The sequence below is a fragment of the Amphibalanus amphitrite genome, unplaced genomic scaffold (genome assembly GCF_019059575.1).
Source record: "Amphibalanus amphitrite isolate SeventyFive unplaced genomic scaffold, NRLGWU_Aamphi_draft 000875F_arrow, whole genome shotgun sequence".
Classification (NCBI taxonomy): Eukaryota; Metazoa; Arthropoda; class Thecostraca; order Balanomorpha; family Balanidae; genus Amphibalanus; species Amphibalanus amphitrite.
Genome location: NW_024882369.1, coordinates 72,429 through 93,478, shown reverse-complemented (window position 1 = coordinate 93,478; position 21,050 = coordinate 72,429). Strand labels below are relative to the sequence as shown.

General features: G+C 47.0%; 2 protein-coding genes across 31 annotated transcripts in view; one reads left to right on the top strand and one right to left on the bottom strand.

Moving 5' to 3' along the window:
• The window catches only part of LOC122367525 (transmembrane protein 50A-like), a 51,973-nt gene extending 31,610 nt beyond the window's left edge, over positions 1–20,363 (top strand). For 3 of the 24 annotated variants that reach the window (XM_043340678.1, XM_043340679.1, XM_043340689.1), the window contains exons 2-6: positions 3,703–3,819; positions 4,816–5,123; positions 5,325–5,410; positions 7,144–7,315; positions 7,621–7,995. In XM_043340678.1, the coding sequence (XP_043196613.1) occupies positions 3,759–3,819; positions 4,816–5,123; positions 5,325–5,410; positions 7,144–7,315; positions 7,621–7,761 (768 nt within the window). In that variant the 5' untranslated portion in view covers positions 3,703–3,758 and the 3' untranslated portion in view covers positions 7,762–7,995. The other 21 variants (XM_043340682.1, XM_043340694.1, XM_043340681.1 and 18 more) reach the window with 21 other exon arrangements.
• On the bottom strand, positions 9,521–15,831 carry LOC122367523 (N-acetylglucosamine-1-phosphotransferase subunits alpha/beta-like). 7 transcript variants are annotated; one of them, XM_043340661.1, is made up of 2 exons: positions 15,706–15,831; positions 9,521–13,513 (listed from the first exon to the last, which is right to left on the bottom strand). In XM_043340661.1, exon 2 carries the CDS (start codon positions 13,394–13,396, stop codon positions 10,172–10,174), a length of 3,225 nt encoding a protein of 1,074 aa, XP_043196596.1. In that variant the 5' UTR covers positions 13,397–13,513; positions 15,706–15,831; the 3' UTR covers positions 9,521–10,171. The 7 variants fall into 7 exon arrangements, with proteins under 7 accessions (XP_043196596.1, XP_043196595.1, XP_043196597.1 ...); XM_043340660.1 differs by having other exon boundaries at positions 15,651–15,795; XM_043340662.1 differs by having other exon boundaries at positions 15,723–15,791.
• Positions 20,364–21,050: the final 687 nt, after the last annotated feature.

The following is a 21,050-nucleotide window of genomic DNA, read 5'->3' as shown; positions in this document are numbered from 1 at the left end:
ATAGATAATTTTTTCTGACCACCCTGCTGTCGCTGCATGGCGAATCAGTGCCCACTGACTTAAAACAAGAAAACTTTGTTTTCATTTTTTGATTTCATGTTATTTTTAAATGTTTTTGAGCCTATCAAATGATATAAGTATTTAAAATTTAGCTCAGTCGTCCCGGTAAATGCCGCAACTGCGCCATGACTGTACGCTAATCCTATTCCGTTTGTGATGCGAATTACCGGCCGTCGAGGAGTCAGCCCGGGTGAGCCAAACAAGATCCGTTTGACGTAGATAAAACGAATTAGTCTCATGTAACCGGTGCCGTAGATCCGTTTGTGGGGAGCTAATGCGCATTAGCGTAGTGCGTATTTGGAACGGATCGCTCATGTAACCCCGGTAATTGAGTTCAGTGCTCAAAGCTAAGAAATTGTCCCTTTGGCCTTGTGAATGGGAAAAAGACAGAGCCACTGTCCATCACGTAAAAGCTCAGTTGGGCAAACTAGACCTTTGGAATCAAAATATGGAGGCATCAAAAGATTGATTCCTTTTGGGCATAAATGCAGACCATTTATAACTTACCAATCACATAAAAATAAGACAGTGTTTCAAGAAGGAGCATGCCTGATCTTGAACAGAAATGCTTGAACTATTTCCTAAGCAAAATAATATTGCTCCTATCATAATTCTTACCTCGTATTCTTACCTCGTTGGGTTCCATCATGTCTTGGGTTTCAGGATGGCAAGAAGGAAGGCAAATGAGGAATGAGAGAACCCCAAACACAAGAGACGCGCCAGTCCTACGTTACAAAGGCTTTCCTAATTCGTGCAGTTTAACATTGACTGGAATTGTGCGTCTCATCATAGTAAAGCCTGTTGCTTTTCCTATGTTCAGAAAAAACATGCATACAATATGAGCACATTGTCGCAAGCATAATCACAATGTCGGGTACCTGTCAATCTAAATAGTTATAAAGGCTGTCTGTTATACATGTGTCAAGCAAGCGTTTGAAACTGGTAACATCTGGTGCGTAACATCAATAACAATTTGAATTCTATAGGTAGTGAAAGGCAATCAAGGAATTGATTCACTTTTAACAGATAATCATAATATTGATTCCCCATCAGCTGGCTAATCATTATTTTGATTCACAGGTAATGTTAACAGATAGGCAACAATGACTTGCAAGAATACAGCATTTATCTTGCTATTATTCTCATTTAGTGGTATCCTCAGCACCACAACTGATACCTATAGCATTGTTGTACTTTACCTTCACTACATTTGATAACAATTCACAATTTTTTAATGTCAAAAATACAAAAACTGAAGCAACAGGTAAAAACCATATAAATAATATAAAAGCACTACAACAATGATAATTAGGGGTTTAAAAATTTCATTTTGCCATTTTACACAAATACTGATTGGTTAGTATGTGATTCATGATACAAAAATAACATACAGTGTGATTTCCTCAAAACAGCTTTTACGTGATGGACAGTGGCTGTCTTTTTCCCATTCACAAGGCCAAAGGGACAATTTCTTAGCTTTGAGGTAACACTTTTTGCAATCCTACCACATTTTTCTACCTTTTAAAAGAAAAATCTCGCCGTCATGGGCCTTTTTTCAACCGTAACGATTCATTTGAAGTCAAAAGCGTACCCAAATGAATCAAAAAATTGATTCCATGCCCATATTTGGTCATGGCTCCTCCCACCAGAATCAAATTATTGATGCCTCCATATTTTGATTCCAAAAGTCTAGTTTGCCCAACTGAGCTGTTTTGAGGAAATCACACTGTATTGGTATGTTATTTTTGTATCATGAATCACATACAAACCAATCAGTATTTGTGTAAAATGGCAAAATGAAATTTTTAAACCCCTAATTATCATTGCTGTAGTGCTTTTATATTATTTATATGGTTTTTATCTGTTGCTTCAGTTTTTGTATTCTTGACATTTAAAAATTGTGAATTGTTATCAAATGTAGTGAAGGTAAAGTAGGGGAGAGTGGGGAAAGATGCCCAGGGTTTTACTATGTCATATATTATTCGAAAATGACGATTGGAAAGCAAAAACTTGTAGTTTCAACGGAAGCCGACATCATTTTTCTCCAAAAATATCACACCTTCGTGCTTGAAATATGATAACGTTTTTTGCTATTAAGCATTTTCCTGAAGAAGTGAAAGGGGGCATCTTACCCCACAGGGTGGGAAAGACGCCCCCTGGCGTTGGGTAAGATGCCCCCTGCACTATAAGTGACATAAATGGGCACGTGAGTCGCCTGAACGAATCAGTAGTCCCTTCGGGCCTGCAGTAGACACCAAACGTCATCGTAAGGGCCCTCAAAAGTAGTCGTAAGGGGCTTCAGAGGTCATCGTTAGGGCCATCATAGTCCAGCGCGGCCAAGCAAGCCTCCGTGGTGGCGTTCGGAGACCACTGTGGGGCCCTTATAGGTCTTCATGATGCTTGAGGGCCCTCGAGCCCATCGTGGGGACCTCAGATGCCAGCGCGGCCCGTGGAGCCAACGTGGGAGCCCTCAAAGGATGTCGTGAGGGGCCCTGGAGCCAATAATGTGGCCTACAGAGGCCGTCGTAAGGGCTCTCAGAGTCAGATGCCGCCCAAAAAGTCGCTGTATGGGCCGAGAGACCGGCATGGGGAGCACCCGACCGTACTGGACTCTCAATAGTCCCAGATCGGCTTTTGTCTCTCATCACAGGTATGTAATAAATGATTTGACAGGCTGCTTGAAGGACAGCCTACGGATTTAGGGGGGCGTCTTTCCCCATCAGGACAGGGGGCATCTTACCCCAAGGTACCGAGGTAACATTAAATCAGTACAATTTGTTAGCCATAAAACTACACCCTGAAACAAACTGTTTGGGACACAGTACACGCATGTTAATTTATCACGACTATGGCACGGGACGCAAAAATTATCTACCTTCTTTGATATTTACAATGTTTTGACACCAAAATATTTTTTTGAAAGCAGCAAATAAAAAACATGCAATCACCAGCCAGCCGTTGCCCAACTGAGCCTCGCAAATTTTTGTGCAGTTAACAAGGCAGGCTTCCGCTTTACGCTAAGAACATTTATTTCCAGGTTCGATTCTTTGTTTCGCCGCTAGAGGGGGTAGGGCGTCTTTCCCACCCTGGGCATCTTACCCCACTCTCCCCTACAACAATGCTATAGGTATTAGTTGTGGTGCTGAGGATACCACTAAATGAGAATAATAGCAAGATAAATGTTGTATTCTTGCAAGTCATTGTTGCCTATCTGTTAACATTACCTGTGAATCAAAATAATGATTAGCCAGCTGATGGGGAATCAATATTATGATTATCTGTTTAAAGTGAATCAATTCCTTGATTGCCTTTCACTACCTATAGAATTCAAATTGTTATGATAGGAGCAATATTATTTTGCTTAGGAGATAGTTCAAGCATTTCTGTTCAAGATCAGGCATGCTCCTTCTTGAAACACTCTCTTATTTTTATGTGATTGGTAAGTTAGAAATGGTCTGCATTTATGCCCAAAAGGAATCAATCTTTTGATGCCTCCATATTTTGATTCCAAAGGTCTAGTTTGCCCAACTGACTTTGACTTGCACTACAACTAGGCTTTAAATCACCAGACTTTGTTGAAAATGATATTGCATATTAATATTGAAATAAAGTGTTGTCTTCAGAATTGTGATCATCTTCCAGGGTTCAACAGGCATTATTATTAACCCCAGATCAAGATACCAATACCAGTCGAAGTCATGGTGGTGGAGGTAGGCGAGCATGAGCAGGCGATGGATTCTGGTGCTGCACATTCTGAAGGTATGTTAAAACAAGTAAGAATCACCCACTCTAGATAGATGAAGATGCACTTGCTTTTAGTACACTTGATGAAGTACACTTGATGAAGTACACTTGATGAAGTACACTTGATGAAGTACACTTGCTTTTCAGGAATGTGGTATTTATTATTCACTGTGCTTAAACCTGTAGCAGCTTCTTATGGTTTGGGTCTGCTGGGAGTAGGTTTACGTTTCATAGCTACTGATGTTGCGTTAGTGTCATTTCATAAGCTTATTGGGATGCATATTTATGGATGGATCTGCCCAAATAGGTCTGATTTACCATATTCAACTGCTCCTTCATCAAACAAATAACAATCTATTTAAGGTCATGGCATGTTATCATCACAGAGGTGGGCAGTGACTCACGACTGTATGCAGGTTCATAGAATGTTTGAATTCAATGGCTCCAAATAAATATTCTTGCCCTAGCTCTGAGCATGTCATCCCTGGTGGCTCCTGGTAATCTTTATAATGGTCTGGTAGGCATCACTCGGGCTCATCAGTTATCACAGCAAAGGTATGGTAAATTCGTATTTGAAAATATGGAATGAGTGAGACGTCGCCCGATCGTCGTAATGGTCATAAATTGAAATACTGCTGTAAAAACTCGCTTCGTTTCGTGTCCATAATTCGTGCATGTGTCTTCGGTCTCCCTAGGAAGCACGGGACGGGCAATGACGGTTGACGTGAGCGTCCGATGTTGGAAGCAGCCAGCGCTGTTTGCGACTGGCGTGGCCCCAGCTTTGGCTTTGAGAACCGACTTCAGTGACGACTCTATGTTGGATGCTATGCTCGTTAACTTTGTGATCTTCGAAGAATGAGCTGTTATTCAATGTAGCACGAAGAAATCATTTTAATAGCCCTGTCATTTGTCATTTCTGACTATCAATATGAATACGATATGCACTAGAAAACATCATCGATGCGTTCGTTTTCAGATTAATCGACGAAATATGCCTATTATGTTTGACAGACGCATCTTCAGACATGGAGGAAGTTGAAGACGTCGCCACCTCTGCACCAGCAGAAGGCAATGAGGGTTGGGCGGACGTCATGTCCCGGCTCCTAAGTGCACCAGCGCCGAAAAAGAAGTATGTCATCCTCTCAAAGGCCAAAAAAGCGTTACCAAAGGATGATGCAGAGGACGAACCAGAAGAGGAAGCCTCCGATCCGGGCTTCGATGTAGAAGGCGCGGAGGCAGCGCCGATTGAGAAGAAGAAGCGAAAGACTGCCAGGTCGCATGCGGCGAAACGTAAAGAATTGGTTGAAAAGCGGAAAAAGGTAAGTAAAATAGTATTCGTTCATCGCCGATTGATTTAAATTAAAATGGAAGCTCAGCTAGTTTTTTTTTAATTCGCGCAAGCCTCACACGTAGAGAATGGCATCTGAAATGCAAGGACATAGAGCTTTTATTAAGTGTTTGTTGGCTTATCGAATCGAATTATCTTTGATATGCTGCGTGTAACACCACGTATTTTTCAGCTCAGAGAATGGGAAATGATGGGACGAAAGAAGCCAGACATTCGAGAAAAAGATCGAGAAAGAACCTTGTGCAAAATAGCAACACGGTAAGTAAGCAATAGCACTGCGCTCTGCAAAGCAGTAATATGCATTGTAACGTCCATGCATGATTACGTCATTAAATTTTATTTGTAAACCGTAGATCTGGGCGTGTGGAAAACAAAAAAAAAATCGTTAAAGGTAGTGTGCCAGCTTTCCTGGACCGTATGGAGTTAATGGCCCAGATAAGGAGAACCGGATTTTTAGAACTTATCCATACCTTCAAAACTCATGGAAACGTCTTAAATTCTTCAAATTTTGAGTACCCCAGTGCGAAATTCGCCCCGACGGGTTGTCGGTCGTACCCCAACCACATTTCACACCACTATGAACAATAAATGCACACACTGAAATCGCTATTACCGATATGCTCATCCAATCAAGTTTCGATAAACCCGTTCATCATCATCTCCTGCGGTTTCGAACACGCCTGTTAGGTGGTGCGGTAGACCGCGCCCAAAGCTAGGGCCCCGGTAACGTGAGGTAGCCGAGTCGGGGCAGCGTGCGCTGACCCAAGCCGGGGCCGCGCGTCCTCCCGGTGTCATGTGATAGCCCGGGGCTGCCCGCGGGGATGCGGTAGACCGCGCCCAAAGCTGCGGCCCCGGCTTGGGTCAGCGCACGCTGCCCCGACTCGGCTACCTCACGTTACCGGGGCCCTGGCTTTGGGCGCGGCTTCTGCTCATACTTTGTGGTGCGGTGGTGGTGCGTCGGGCCGCGCGCTCTGACTTCGGCCAAGAAAAATGCGTCAGCTGATCATTGTCATTTCTGCCACTTGTGTGTGGTGAAATGGGGTCATAACTTAAGAGACGGCTTTTTCATATCAATTATTTTACATAAAATCATATTTCAAACCATAAATAATGTTCGACAGCCAAATAAAAGAAACAATACCAATACAGGCTTACAGTTTAAGGCTCGACATTGTGTTGTCTACGATTAGACAGCTGATAACTCATTCCCGTACGTCGTAACTCTATAATGACCTTTGCTTATTGTCACATGTGCGCCGCATTCGCGATTGTTGCCGACGCCTGTTTGCAGCTCAGTCCACTACAGTTGTTATACATATCGAAAAACCGATAAACTTTTAGGCGAAAAAGGCACTATTCCAGGCCCATTTTTGATTTTTTTTGCGATATTAGGTAAAAACAGAAGCTTCTTATCCTAGGAAAAATAAAATGGAAAATCTTTTAAAGGTGGCACACTACCTTTAATGCAAAAAATGGGTTATTTCATTTTGTATTGAATATTGAATTAGTAGAAAATTGTACGTGAGCTGAGCTTGCTGATTTGTTCGAAATAATTTTCTTACTATTTTTGTGGTGTTAATTCTTTGACATCCTTGAAATCCTGCGCTCAGCCCTATTCTACACGACCCACGCTACCCCCAATTTAGCCCGGATGAACAGAGGGCTGTTCACGGGCCCTGTGTGCGGTCGTACCGCACACAGCCTCCAAGCTCCGCCCACTGCGTCCCTACGTCAGCATTCCGTCACCGCACACAGCGACCGCTGTGGCCGGTCGGGACTGGCCACAGCGGACCGTCCACCGCACGCAGCCGTGACGTCAGAGCCGCCTACCCATCCCCTACCCCCACGCCTGCTGGACGCAGCGGGCCACCGCACACACCGCACGCAGCAGTGTGCGGTGCCCGTGAACACCCCTCCGGTGGTACGCTCTTCCCACCACGGTCCGCCCACGGGTGGCTGATGACTCACATCACCGTTCTCCGATCCGCCAGTGGCGTGGTGCAGCTGTTTAACGCCGTCAGGAAGCAGCAGGCCGAGGTGCAGAGCCAGCTGAAGGAGGCCGGCGGCTCCCTGAGGAAGACTGAGAAGGCCCTGAAGGCGGTCAGCAAGCAGACGTTCATGGACCGGCTCCGGGATGGCGCCGATGCCGAGCCGGCAGAACAGGTGGGACACGACACGGCACACTTCGGAGTAATTGGTGGCGCCTGCTATGCTGCATGAGGCTTCGATACACTCACAGGATTTCCGTTTGCATTGTTGTTTACTTTGTCGACCTTAATGCAAACTGTATTGTCAATAATATTTATGTGGGACTATTTAAGGACATCAGCTATGCGCTTAAAACGACATAGTATCATGACAAGACATGGCAGAACAATTACATGATCAAGTATTTCTTGGTTGCAATACTGTCAACGGCGGCCGCTGAGGCCCTGTGTGACTCACTGCATCCCTCCGTGTGTCCTCAGTCGGCTGAGTCGGGTGACCGGGCCACGTGGAGTGTGCTGCGTGACGACTACCTGCCCGAGGCCGGCCACAAGGACTGGGACCAGGACAGCGACGCGCAGGAGGACAGCGGCTCGGCAGGCGACTCGGACGACGATCTCTGAGCGGACGACGGGCTGGGCTGGGACAAACTGTGAGCGGACAGCTGGTTGGGCTGGGGATCAGTCATCAGTCATCACTGCACTGACCGGGCACTGCGGTGCGGCTGTCAATGTTGCGAGCTGCCGCGCCCCGGTGTCCCTGGTGCGATGGTGTCAGTTGTCTCCTCGGCATTGTTGGCTGCAGATTGTATTTTACCTGTATGTGCTTTTTTGCAGTAATATATGACCGCAAATGTATTTGTCTTGAGATGTTTTGGGCAGGCAAAGTATTAACCCGCGCCCTGCTGGGGGGGGGGGGTGTTTGAACACCCCCCCCCCTTGTGGTTTTTCGCGAATATCTCAAAAACGGCGGCGCGGAGCGCCGCCGTTTTTGGTACACCTTATCATGCATCAATTCTACACATGTTGTGAAAATTTCAGACCAAGGTCATTCAAGGTCAGGTCACCAGGTCACTTGAAGTGACCTCACCTCATAAAAAGTTTCAATGTCTGTCATAGCTACACCGAGTGACCGATCGCTTTGAAACTTTCAGCGATTGCTAAGAGCAATAGCATGTACAAAATGTATATCTCAGAATTTTGATATCGATGACCTAAGGTCAGGTCAATTTTGCGACCTCCCCATTATAAGTCAATGGGAGAAAATTGAAATGCGTCTCTTTTGGACGAAAGACATTATAAACACTCCCAAACACTGAATTACAAGTGGTTTAGACACACTGAACATGAAAATGGTGTCCGTGACCCCTGTTTATGCCCTGAGGTCATCTTAGGTCACGAATGGTATCTAACAGTTTTTCGCAAATAACTTTTGATAGAGGCATGCTAGAGCGATGAAAACACCTTAGATGTGTTCAGCTCGACGATACGTATCTACTGATATGCAACATGACCCTTTCCGGTCAGGTCATGACCTTGACCTGAGGTCAAATTTTCAAGTTGACCTTTCAAGGTCAAGTTATAGTTCATTCGATGCGTCTTGACGAGAGGAACACGATGCCGGTAAAAGTAAGCTCGTACAAGGCTTGGGTCAAAAGTTATTGCAGAAAAACTGTTTCCGAAAAAATCGGCTATTTTTGCAGTTTTTGCCCCCTGCAGGCAAAACCGTTGACGTTAGGTCAAATCTGAGAGAATTACTCAGAAAGGGCGTTAATAGGGCTATCGAATGCGCTTTTCCGCGGCGCTGTAGCTCTATTGGTTCCCGAGTTATGCGTTGGCTTCTTGGAAATTTTCGACATTCGACCTGGAAATCGGCGAAATTTTGCCTTCAATGACCTCTGGTGACCTGACCTTTGACCTGACCAAAAAATTGACCGAAGTGATTTCGTCATTATTTTTGACGCTCTTTCGAACGCCGCCTTCCGCGTATCGCTACGTGGCCCAGGAGCCGAGTTAGAAGGGGGGGTGTTCAAACACCCCCCCCCCCCCCAGCAGGGCGTGGAAATCCAGGACCCCCAGCCGGGCGCGGGTTAAGTAACATAACGTCAATGATTTACTACGAGGTCGGAGTTTCGCTTCGAAATGTGCCGCATATTCTGAAACCCTAGTACCTACTTGACGGCACGCATTTGGAGAGGTAGTGTCACGTTTGGCTTTTTGACGAAATTCTATTGCAGAATGTTGATGGTGCTCAGACCGATTCTAAGAACTTCAAGTCCATCTATGCAAATTGGAGACCGTTCTGGGAAATAACCTTTGAAGTCCAAGCCAAGCGTCACACCCCTTCGGCGATCAACCAATTAGACTGAACTGAGAGGCGGTCTGGTACAAAGTGCATCATTTATTGACATTCAACAAAATGAGTAAAAAACACACAAAAGGAAAGACACCGCACTCAACAAAAGATCCAACAAGCCAGACAAAATGCCCTGTTTCAAGTACATTCTGGGTGGACAAGCAGCCAAGACGATTGAGGAAGAGACTATGGATCAATGCTTCCATCCGTCAGTTACATACACCGCATCCATGAATTAACGAACAAACGAGTCTTCCTCTGATTGAGATCACATCACTAAATCGAGAAGTCGACGATAACTATCATCGCATGTTTAATCACAAGGGTTTATTGCCAATGGTACTCGTACTGGAAAAAAGTGATCAGCCCCATATGTAAATGTATCACAAACGACTTCATGACTATACAATGTTCACAAAACTTGATTAGGAGATAGGAATACAAAAATTGGTTTCACTCACAACATATACGATATGACTAAGGCACGTCCTTTTCACGGCACATCTCGCAATGCAGTGACCACAGCACCCTGAACGACCTTGCTCGGTCTCAATTTCACACTCCGCAATTTCAGCAGACCTGAATAGTTCTGCATTTGACAGCACAGCACGACTAGATAGCACCAATCCTGAAATAACTCGCCACACCGGTAACGCTGACCACATCCCTACCACTGTGTCAGAGCTCCACCACCATCCTGGCAGCCCGTCGCCGCCGTCTGCACACGGCCGACCACAGCTGCCCGTGCAGCAGCGAGGCCAGCAGCAGCAGCGTCAGCAGCACGGTGGCGACGCGCAGCAGGCTGCGCTGCCGCTCCCACTCGCGCAGCTCGCTGACGTGCTGAAACCGGTTCCGATAGTTGGCTGGCAGCTCAAACTGCGAAGGCCGCGGGAACAGCGCTTCGAGGAAGTCGACCAGAAGGGCGTACACCAGTCGCGTTTCGGACTCGGGCGCAGCGCCCACGTTGTTGTTCAGGCAGATGAATTTGCGCGGCGCGCGACGCAGCGAGTCGAGCGCGCCCACCAGCAGACTAGAGTTGGAGCGTACCATCGTGAACGAGACCAGCTCGCTGGCGTCGACCACGCGGTGCGGGTAGCGTGTCCGGTTGCCCAAACTACGCTCCATTTGCGTTGTCAGTTCGGGACAAGTCAGCACGGCCTCCTTTGTGATCACCGGGAGGTTCGAGTCTAGGTAGCGCTCCCCGGGAGGTGTGGTCAGATCGGCAGCGGCAGGCACGGCCTCGGCACAGCTGCGGAGGAGAGCCCACATACGATCCAAGTCCTCGCGTGTCAGCGGTAACACCCGAAGCTTCGTCAGGAGGGTGCGAATCTCCCGGTCCGACCAGGTCCCCGAGTCATCGGTGTCGATGGTATCGAAAATGTCGCCCACGGGAACCCTGTCCCGCTCAGACATCAGGAAGTAGAAGTACGCAAACGCGAACTGCATGTCGTCGCCGGAGCGGAGTCGCGCCGCCGATGTCCTCGCGAACTCGTCGGCAAACGTCGCCTGCAGGTCGGCGATCACGGCGCGAGAGAACAGGTGTGGCATGTGCGCTACCGCTCGTCGCTGCTCCGGGCCGTAGCGCCGATTGTAGAGCCGATTGACTTTGAGCAGGCTAAGGCCATAGGTGTCCAGCTGGTCGACTGGGTTCAGGTCATTGCCGAGGTAGTGACGTTCTTTGGCAGACAATTCAGAAATGGGGCGGATTCCTTCCGGTTCCCAGCGAGAGTTATTGCCTAGTTCGAGGTCCACAAGATGTTCTTCTGAAACGGGAAGCGCAACGGGGCGGGCACCTAGCAATCTGCGCCTAGGTACCCGATTAGTAGATCGATTTATACTCGGGACGGCGGCAAGGATTCGTTCAGACATGTCAATGGTAGCGTTCACGGCGTCAGCTGCGAGTTTTAGAAGTTCCACTCGCTGCCTCATGTAAGCGCGGTGATCGGGGAGACGGCGTTCGGCCGCGCTGAGTCGTCGCTCGAGGTCTGCATTCCATTTATCAGAGCTCTCGACAAGCTGCTTCAGACGTGCGGCTTCCTCAGCCACACTCAGGGACGCCTCGGCTTCCACTCCAGAAGTTAGATAAAATTCGATCATTCTCTCCTCATTCGTCCCATTTGGTCCCCGCACAGTTCCACTGATAAACACAGGCAGTCTCCCGAGAGTCGCATTCGGGCGTAAGATCGCGACTAGCACGGCGAATCGGAGCGTGAGGGACATACCGCGCAGCGCGTGCCGAGGGGGAGACGACACCGCCTCTGGCTGCAGTCCCTCCGGCAGCTGGCTGGCGTTCCAGTAAACTGCCAACGATCCTGTCGGGATCACGTACTCTGCATCATCCCGGAGAGGCCCTAGATCGGGCAGCGAGCGCAGTCCGGCCACGCCACAGTCTCCCAGGTCATACGCGCATGCCGCGACGTCACAGCTAGTGTCGCAGAAGTGGTCACCGAGCCAGGCGTCCTCACAGCCTGTTGAACAGAGTTCCGGCGCACCTAAAGCCGCGAGCACAGCGTCATCGCTCATACCCGCATTATGGTCTACGTCCTCGTCCGCAGGATCAGGTGCAGGACTTGGCTGCAGGTTCGGGTCGACGCCGACACAGTCGCCAGCGTCCCAGTCGCACGACTCTGTATTGCAGGCGGCGTCACAATGACCATCGCGCAGCCAAGTGGCCGAGCAGTCCAGGGCGCAGTCGGGCACGCGCCACGCGAGGAAGACGTTATAGCCGCCGCCTGGAACAAGAAAATCTTCCGGCCAGACAGGCTGGCCCAGCAGAACATCGTCGTTGAAGTACAAAAAGTGTTCCGAGAGTCCTGGGATCCGATGAATATGAGCTTCAATCGCCGGACTGGAAAACGTTGGCAAGTGATCATGGTCCGGGAAGATCTCCTCATGTGTGACGAGCGTCAGCTTAGGGTTGTCCAGCGCCAGCCAGTCTGGAATCTGGCCATTGGTGACCAGAAACACGCGCCGTACCCAAGGTGCGTGCCGTTCCAGTGACCTCAGGGAGTAGCGCAGCTCCTGCGAGTCCGCAAAGCGACTTAACGATACCGCGTCAGCGGCTGCGTCCGTCAGCCACATGAGCCTTGCTCTCAGGGCCTGCGCTGTCCCGTTCTCGGCCAATAAACGGTCAGCCACGGCGGCGTCCAGCATTTTGAGCACGAGCGCCCTCCCGTCATCAGCACGAGCCACCTCCTTCGCACCAGTTTTCTGCACATCCGCAACCCGCTGCAGAAACGTCTCCTGAATCACAGTTCGTCCGATCAGCACAACGTGATCAGAAACAGCAGCAGACAGAGCAGCGCTTTCGTCCCAAGTCCAGAACATCTGATGTACGGTGAAGTTGTCCTCATTGATGCGGAACTCTGTACCGCGCTGCAACACGTCCTGGGCTTCGTCTACGCTGGCATAGACGAGCAAAGTGGCAGGCGGACCGGGAAGCGGCGAGGGAAACATCTGTCGTGGTGTGGCGCCGGACACGAAGAAGCGAACGTCGCTGAGTGTCATGCGGCGTGGTAGCGGCGGGACGACGCTCAGCTGGGAGGAAAGCAGGCAGTTCGGCAGGGGGCAGTTCTGACGCCAGCTGGCTGGCGCCGGTTGTTGCAGATGTGACTCTGTTGCATGCAAATCACGTTGGAACTGAGGATCTGAGCCGTTGACCCAAGTGTACACAACATCTACTGGGTGGATGGGAAATGGTTGATTGGGAACTGGAAAGCCAAAGAGATTGTCAGATAAAATAGGCTGGGACGGGCAGAATCCTTCACCCAGGAGAAGCCATCCAATTATTAAAGATGACAACCAAATGGCAAAAAAGCTTGTAAGGGAACAAGCTGTGTACTTGATAGACATGGTGTCATAAAAGCATCTTTGCATGGACTTCAGTGAAAATGCTTTTGCCATTTAGTTTGTTGCCAATTTCTTGATCATACAAAACAATTCAGGAGTGCTCAAAATCATGGGAGCTTCATCAGCTTCACCTGACGATCATTCATCTGTCAGCCATTGTGATGGAAAATCCTGCAAAGGAAAGAACAGTAAAATGTAGCATTCAAAACAGATCTAGCACATTTCAATCAGACAGAAGCAGAGAATGAGGCTTTTGTGATAATTCATTATTTATTAACCATTCTCATTCTAACCGAATCTTTGTCATTTGTTTTATTAGTTTCCAAGTGGCTTGAACAGGACATGGCACATCATTTGTCATGCTCTGAAGCATAACATTATCAATATTCAATTTAAATTAATTTGTGATGTGTCAGTAAAAACAGGCAAGGTGCAATGTGCAGGCTGAATGTGTGTGCCTGAACATCATATCAATATCATATTTTACAATTAACTTCCATTTTACATTTATTGCCCTTGACCTTGGAGAAACAGAAAGGCACCAAAGGAAGATAATGCAAAATCCACAAAATAAATGTTTAACTTACAGCAATATAAATAACTACAACTATTCTCACAAAAGCTAACAAAAGAAACAACCATCATGAAAATAGTTCATTATACTGATACACCCACCCTCACATCGCCAGGCCAGCTCGAACTGAATCACAACTGAATCACGTAGAATGGGTAGGTACTTGGGCTTGGACTTGGAAACACTGCTCGACGGTCACAAGGCCATATATAAGTTCAAGTTATTACTATAGTTACTAGTGGTGCCAATTTCATGAAATTTCAATTCCAATTCCGATCCAATTCCAAGAAATTGCCAAGTAAACTTCCAATTTTGTCCAAAGCGGGGGCTATTACAATTTTTACGATTTTTGCATTTTTTGCGTAAATTTTAAAAGTGTTTAAAAGCGTTTTAAAGGCCTCCGTTTTAAAATTTAAAATTTTAAAGGCCTTGTGTTCCGATTAATTTCCAAAAAATGTTAAGAATTCCGTCCAAATTCCAAATTGGAATTGGACAAAAATTGGAATTCCAAGAAAAGAAATTCCGATTGGCACCAATAATAGTCACCGTGGTTATTACTTGTTTGGGAAATGGGAATCACGGAATCACATGTTGACAACACAGGGGGGCAGGCCGGAGCCAGCGGCGCCAATATTGAAAAGGTTGCGTACTGATGCTGATGCTGATGAGGTGGTCGGGCTGTCACCTTTGCATCGGTAGCCCTATAAACACAGGTCGGGTGGGAGGGCTTCAGTGGGATAAGCTTAGGATGGTGGTTAAGCCCTTTCCTCGTCACCCGCCTCTGTCACCAGTTTTCTTCTCAGCCTCCAGAGCCGGTAGAGTCCGTCCTTGTTGTGCTCCATCTCTTCTCTGTCATCGTTGAAGAGGAATGCCTTTAGTACCTCGTTGGGTTTTCCTACGTGCGGTCTCAGAAGAGCTAGGATTCGTAGTCTTTCTTCTGTTAGCTTGGTACATTCGAGCATGAAATGGACTTCGTTTTCTTCCTCTTGTCCGCAGAGCACACAAGTCGTGTCTTCCTCTACATGTCTTCTTCTGGCTCGTAGTGGTAGAGTGTTGGTCCTGGCTCGGAAGAGGATTACTGAGGACGGTGTGTTGTCGTATATCGGGTCTTCCTTTATCGTTTCCTTGCCTGACCGGTATATGGCTATGCTGGTCTTAGCTTCGAGTTCTTCTTTCCACTGTCTGTCATCCCATTCCTTTATACGTTTCTTCAGTGTAGTTTTAGTCATTGTCTCCAGTTCTGCATATTTCGAACCAATGGCGTCTAAGTATTGTTTTGTAGTTTTTGCCCATATGCTCTTCTTTTTCTCGAGTTCTACGTGTACTACTCTTCTTATCAGGTCATTACTTCCTTGAATTATCCCTCTTAGGTACTGTAGACCGTGTCTCTCCATCACTCTAGTTTTCATGAGGGAGGCTCCCACCTCACCTCTGAGTGTACAGAGGTGAGCGTAACGATTGTCAAAGTATGATTTAGCACAAAAACACTGCAAAATCGAGGGCAAAAAATAATAGAACTGGGATAACCAGCAGAACCATGTAACACACCAATAATTATCTGCAAAAACTTAAAATGCATGTATACTTTGCATGCTGCATAAAAAAGAGCATTAAATAGCCTGTCATAGAGTTTTGTATAATCGGCTTGCTTGCAAGAACTTTCGGAGTGGTTTTGACCAATTCATTGATATTTGAGTAAATCAAGCTATTTCATCGGAACTCTATTCGACATACAGCATTTAATAACACATCATATTGGGGTAAACTTGAAATCCTACAAAAGACTTGCTTGTTCAAAGCACAAACTCGTTTCTATTTTTGTCTGTTCTTTAGACTGTGTTTCTAATAGGGCTTGGGCTTGGCGCAGTTCCCAACACAACAAAGCCGTGTTCTGCGCGAATAATTCTCAAAATAAACTTATATAGCATACCTACCTATGTGTTACAAGGCCCTATGGCCCTGTTTCACCGGTGATAGCAGCACGCTGCTATCACGTTTCGCGAGCTGACGTCATGTCATGACGCCATACTGTTGACGTGATGGGCAGTTCCGGCGCACGATTGCCGCGACCTTGGCCGCGGCATTAAAGGAAATAGTTCACTTTTTAACATGGGTTTTGAACTGGAATAGCAGTTCCGTAGCTTGGGCTGAGACGAGCATAAATCAGGAGCTTTTACAGCCCAACGATCACCCTAGGCAAAGATATTCTATTTCTCGTCCCGAAAAAGGTGTATTGCGTTGAGGATGTGTGCCTTGCATATATTCGCATCCAGTATGAAAAGAGCATGGGTCCCGAAAATTCTTCAGAAACTAGTGAAATTATCTACGAGAACTCAAGAGAAATTCTCGTACTGATCAATAAGGATATTCAGCAGCAGCAGATCGCCCAAATGCCGGTGGCCGCGATAATTTCTCTAGTTTCTGAAGAATTTTCGGAACCCATGCTCTTTTCATACTGGATCGCCTGTGCCTTACAGAAACTGAAAAGTTCTTCTTATATCAAAATATAGAAAATAATCTTTTGTTATAAATAGGTTTTATTTTCTTTGCTGATCATTTTGAACATAAAAAATCATAAATCCATTGCAAAAAAAATAATTTCGTGAAAGTGAACTATTTCCTTTAAGTGACGTATGAGCCTTTAAAAGTAAGAGTTTATGCAGTCATGATAGTATATTTATTTTCAATATATATTTTTTTAATATGATGTATTTAAAAAAAAGTTGGTTTTAAGGAAAATTTGGACGTAAACTTCGAACATTTAGTTGATGACGTAAAACAATATTGCGGCAATCGTGCGCCAGAATTATCCCTTACGTCAGCAGTATGACGTCATCACATTACGTCAGCTCGCGCAATTTGATAGTGGCGTGCTGCTATCACCGGTGAAACAGGGCCCTGATGTGTTAGATCATAGATGACTCACTTTGACTTTTGAGTCATATTTGCTTGGACATTTGTATCATTTCTTGTTGTCAGTTTGCACCTTTGTAAACTTGGTAGCACAGTTCAAGTTTTGGCAAACCATGACTAGGCTACTGGAATAAGAAATGAATTTAATTAATTTATCTTAGGTAGATTTAATTAATTTATCATAGATACCTGTGTACGTAGAGTTACAAGTTATGACAATAAATGGGCATGGAATCAGTTTTCTTCATTTTGGTGTGCTCTCATATATCATGCTTTTGCCTTCTAATGACTGGTATAGGTTAAAACAAGGGTCATTCATGTCATGTTTTTTTTTTTACAAAGACAAAGTACAAAAGTGTCAGCTCAGACTGGAAAAACATGTTTTTGTTGCTTTGTCTGGTGTGACAGGTGGATTGCACCAAAATTTTGGCGCAGACCCCAGCATATTTGTGTGTGCCAAAATTAAGGCACATGGGTTGATGAAGAAATTTAGGCACAAATGGACAAACTAGAAATTTTGTTGTAAAACGATGTTTCTGAATCTGGGCACTGACTGCTTCTCAAAGTGGTGCATCCATACACTTCTCAAGGGGTATGGATTGTGGGTGGGCAATGGCTATCAGATCATTTACTTTTTCCCCATTCCAAATTTGTGTTCAGATTCAGATTGAGTGTTGTGATTTTCAGGCAATATTTGATGTGTGCTTGTGTAAAATTCTAGCTTGAACTATTTGGTGTGGGCTGATGCACATTTTCCAGTTTGCGCCAAATCCCCAATGTGCCTTTTGTCCATTATATTTCAGAGAGAAATACCCAAGATGGCAGGCTGTTTTGACTCGATGCGATTGGACTGCGAGTGTCTGGAGCTGGGCGAGCGAAGGAACGCCGTGGCTGCGGCCGTCAGTGGCGTCCTGGTAAGATGGGCTGACCCAAGGCTACATGAACCGGCTCACCCCAGCGGCATGTGGTTTCACGGACTAGCTGCTCTTACAATCGGTGAACATCATCTATCTCGGCGCTCCGGCTCGCAGGGATGGATGAGTCGGTTGGTGGTTGCTAAGTCATAGCATCTAGTGGGCGTATTATAGTGAAGCTGTTATCTCGACATTGACAATGTGTTAGCCGATGATCTCGAAAATAACCAATAACATTGTATTGTAACCCGTGCTGACATGCTAACAATTTTGTCAGAATTTTATGACGTGTCTTCTAGATGATTAGCTGCAAGAAGCATGCTTTTGCCGTGCTAACTAGTTATGCCACTTCTTACAGTGTCTGTACAGTTAAAGTTCATCGAATCCAAGCCTAGGAAAACAAGATGGTTTGTAATTATCACATTGTATTTTAGAGTGTTTCATGTTTTGATGACGATAATTTTGCTTATTTCAGTTCTTCACCGGCTGGTGGATCATGATCGACTGTGCTGCCATCTATCCGAGCATGGAGGAGATGCACCACGCCTATCACGTCTGTGGAGTGATCGGGACTATATCGTTCTTCATGTGAGTGCGCTGTAAATATGATGACGCCGAATTGTGTGTGTTGTCTATATTGAACACATATATAACTGATGACATGAGACAAGCGCTGTTTGTTACATGCCTCGTTTTCCTTCGAACTGTATCTCCTACATTATCTTTTTGAGCATTTTGGTAACTTCACATACGTTGTACCCTTCAAAATGTGTCTCTACAGTCTTGAATCTTGATGAAAAATAAAATCTTGAAAATATTTGCCCACCACAATCATGCTCGCCTTCTGACCGTTCCCACTGCTTCTTCTGCATAGGATAAACGCCGTTTCCAACGGGCACATCCGCGGCGACATGTACTCGACGGGCTGCCTGGGCCAGCGCGGCGCGCGGGTCTGGCTCTTCATCGGGTTCCTGCTGGGATTTGCTGCCATCATCGCCGCCATGTGGATCCTGTTCGCTGCCTACGTTGTCCCCGGTAAGTGTTCCTCGACGGAGTGTACGAAGGGGAAGGTGAATGCTGGGTCAGTTCACACTTCACTATTGGTCGTGCGCCGTTTTGGTGAAACGCGGCATGCTTTCGAAGTGTTGGTTGCATAGCCATATTTTATAGTTATGTGGTGTTCAATTGTTTGATTCAACTAGATTGGCAAACTTTTAATGGTCTCCGTTTTTGTTGTTAGATATGGGTAAGGGTTTGCACGTATTTTGGGGAGAAATTACTTTTACTGTACAATATGTTTAATTTGGCATAATCTTCTTGATTCTCAAATTAACACCATACTTTCGTCACTCTACTTTCGATTTCGCTGCGACCGCTCTGCTGTTCTTACCGTTTCCCTCGTCCCTGTGGTCCACCTTCTGTTGGCTGTGCCATCTGACCCTCCCTCCTCCCTCCCCCAGGAGGCAGCCGGTCCCAGTGGCCGGGCATTGCCGTCGTGCTGCAGAACCTGTTCATCTTCGCCGGCTCGCTGGTCTACAAGTTCGGCCGCTCGGAGGACCTCTGGGGCTGAGCGACGCTGGACGGCAGTGCTGCGGTCCGTGCCGGTCACCCGACGGTCTAGACAGGCTCACGGGGATCGCCGGGGTGTCCTCGATCGCCGGGCTTTCCGCGTCGCGTGGTGGACTCTTCGAGGACACTGGCGGCTAACCTAAGATCTCGCGTCTGTCGGGGTCCTCTTTCTCGAGCGCTTTGTTTCACGCCGGTTTTGTGTCAGAACTGTGTTCTCAATCCGGGGGTCGTCTCCCGAGCGCTGTTTAGCGGAGCTACCCGGCTCATCTGCGGGTGCTCACTTGGAGATGATGGCAACTCCGACTCGTTCGACCGGCCTGGTCACATCTCTGGTGCTCACCGGTCGTCTACCGCTGGACATGACTGCCCCAGTGCTCCAGCTACGGCGTGTGTTGTGCGCTATCTTTACCGAGAGTCGATCTGGCTGATCCCTCCGCAGTGGGAGCGCCCCGACGACGCACGGACTCGCCGGGTGGACATCGGTTTCGTACCGTGAGAGATCGGGACTATTGAGAGTGAAGTGCGGAGTGTTCACCGTGGGAGCCGGGAGGTGTCTGATGGTGCCTCACGTTGGATATGTCTTTGGTTGTATACTACCAAAGGGTATGTCTGCTCTGTTGGGGGTCTCTTAACTAGGCTAGTCCCCTTGAGGCTGATAATGATACTAGGCATTGTATTAATCGTGAATGGGATATAATGTAACGGAGATTGGCATTGTTCGAATTGTGAGGGAGCTTGGATTATTCGAGCAATATTCGACGGTGTGAAGGGTCTATTGCTTTCGTGTAAGAGCGTCAGAGTGAATATGAAGCAGCATTCCCTTTTCGGCGTTCTTCTTCAGACCTTCCGTAACTTCGTAACCATTTGTCATATATGCCCCTCACTGTCTTTGATTTGCGCATCGGTGCAGATTTAATTTTATGTATAAGAAGCTGTAGCATCATAAGCACTAAGTATGAGCACGAACCTGTTAATCGACAACATATTTAAAGTTTTCGTTTACTGAACAGCTTCGGCGAAATATCGTGTGAAATAAAGCAACATGGAGACAGCCCTTGCTGTGATATTTGTTGCTGACTTTGATTCGTTCTGAGAAGAAGCGACTCATTGCGAGGCGGTTACATGAGCAATGAGCAATGAAACTCAGCTGAACTGGTGTTGCTCAATTGAATGAAAAGCCACCGGCATCGAAAAAATAGCTTCACGCACCGAACACTGTTGAGTGTTGATAAACCTTTTATAAGTGAGAAATCGTGTACGAGTCGCTTCAGGAAATCTGAGGGATTGCTGTCCCTCATGCTCACTCGCTCTGTAATCATTCTGCCCGGAGCTTTCCCAGTATATAAATACGACCGAAACATGCCAAAAAAAAACTTTGTATTGTATTGTATCACCTTCATGGACAATCCACGCGGGTCGTGGCGATTAACTTTCAAATGCTATTGAAGTGGCCAACCATCCTCCCCTTGTTCTCCCGACGCCTCTCCTCCCCTACATCGGAGGACGTCTCACTCGAGGGCCGCACGTCTCGTCCGCCGCTGTCGCTGTCGGCTGTTCTGTTTACGATGCGTCAGTTCGGGCGCCCTCGGCTACCATGGGCCGGCGGTGGCGTCCGGAGGCCAACCAACACTGTCGGTTTGTCCGGAGACGGTCAACAAACAGTCGCCCCGGGGCGGAGAGGGGGGCTAATTGACGCTGGCTACTGGGACGGCTGACGGCAGCCTCTCAATGACTGACT

Excerpts from the sequence above, each read along its gene's own strand:
- LOC122367523 (XM_043340661.1), bottom strand. The coding sequence starts at position 13,396 with ATGGCAAAAGCATTTTCACTGAAGTCCATGCAAAGATGCTTTTATGAC.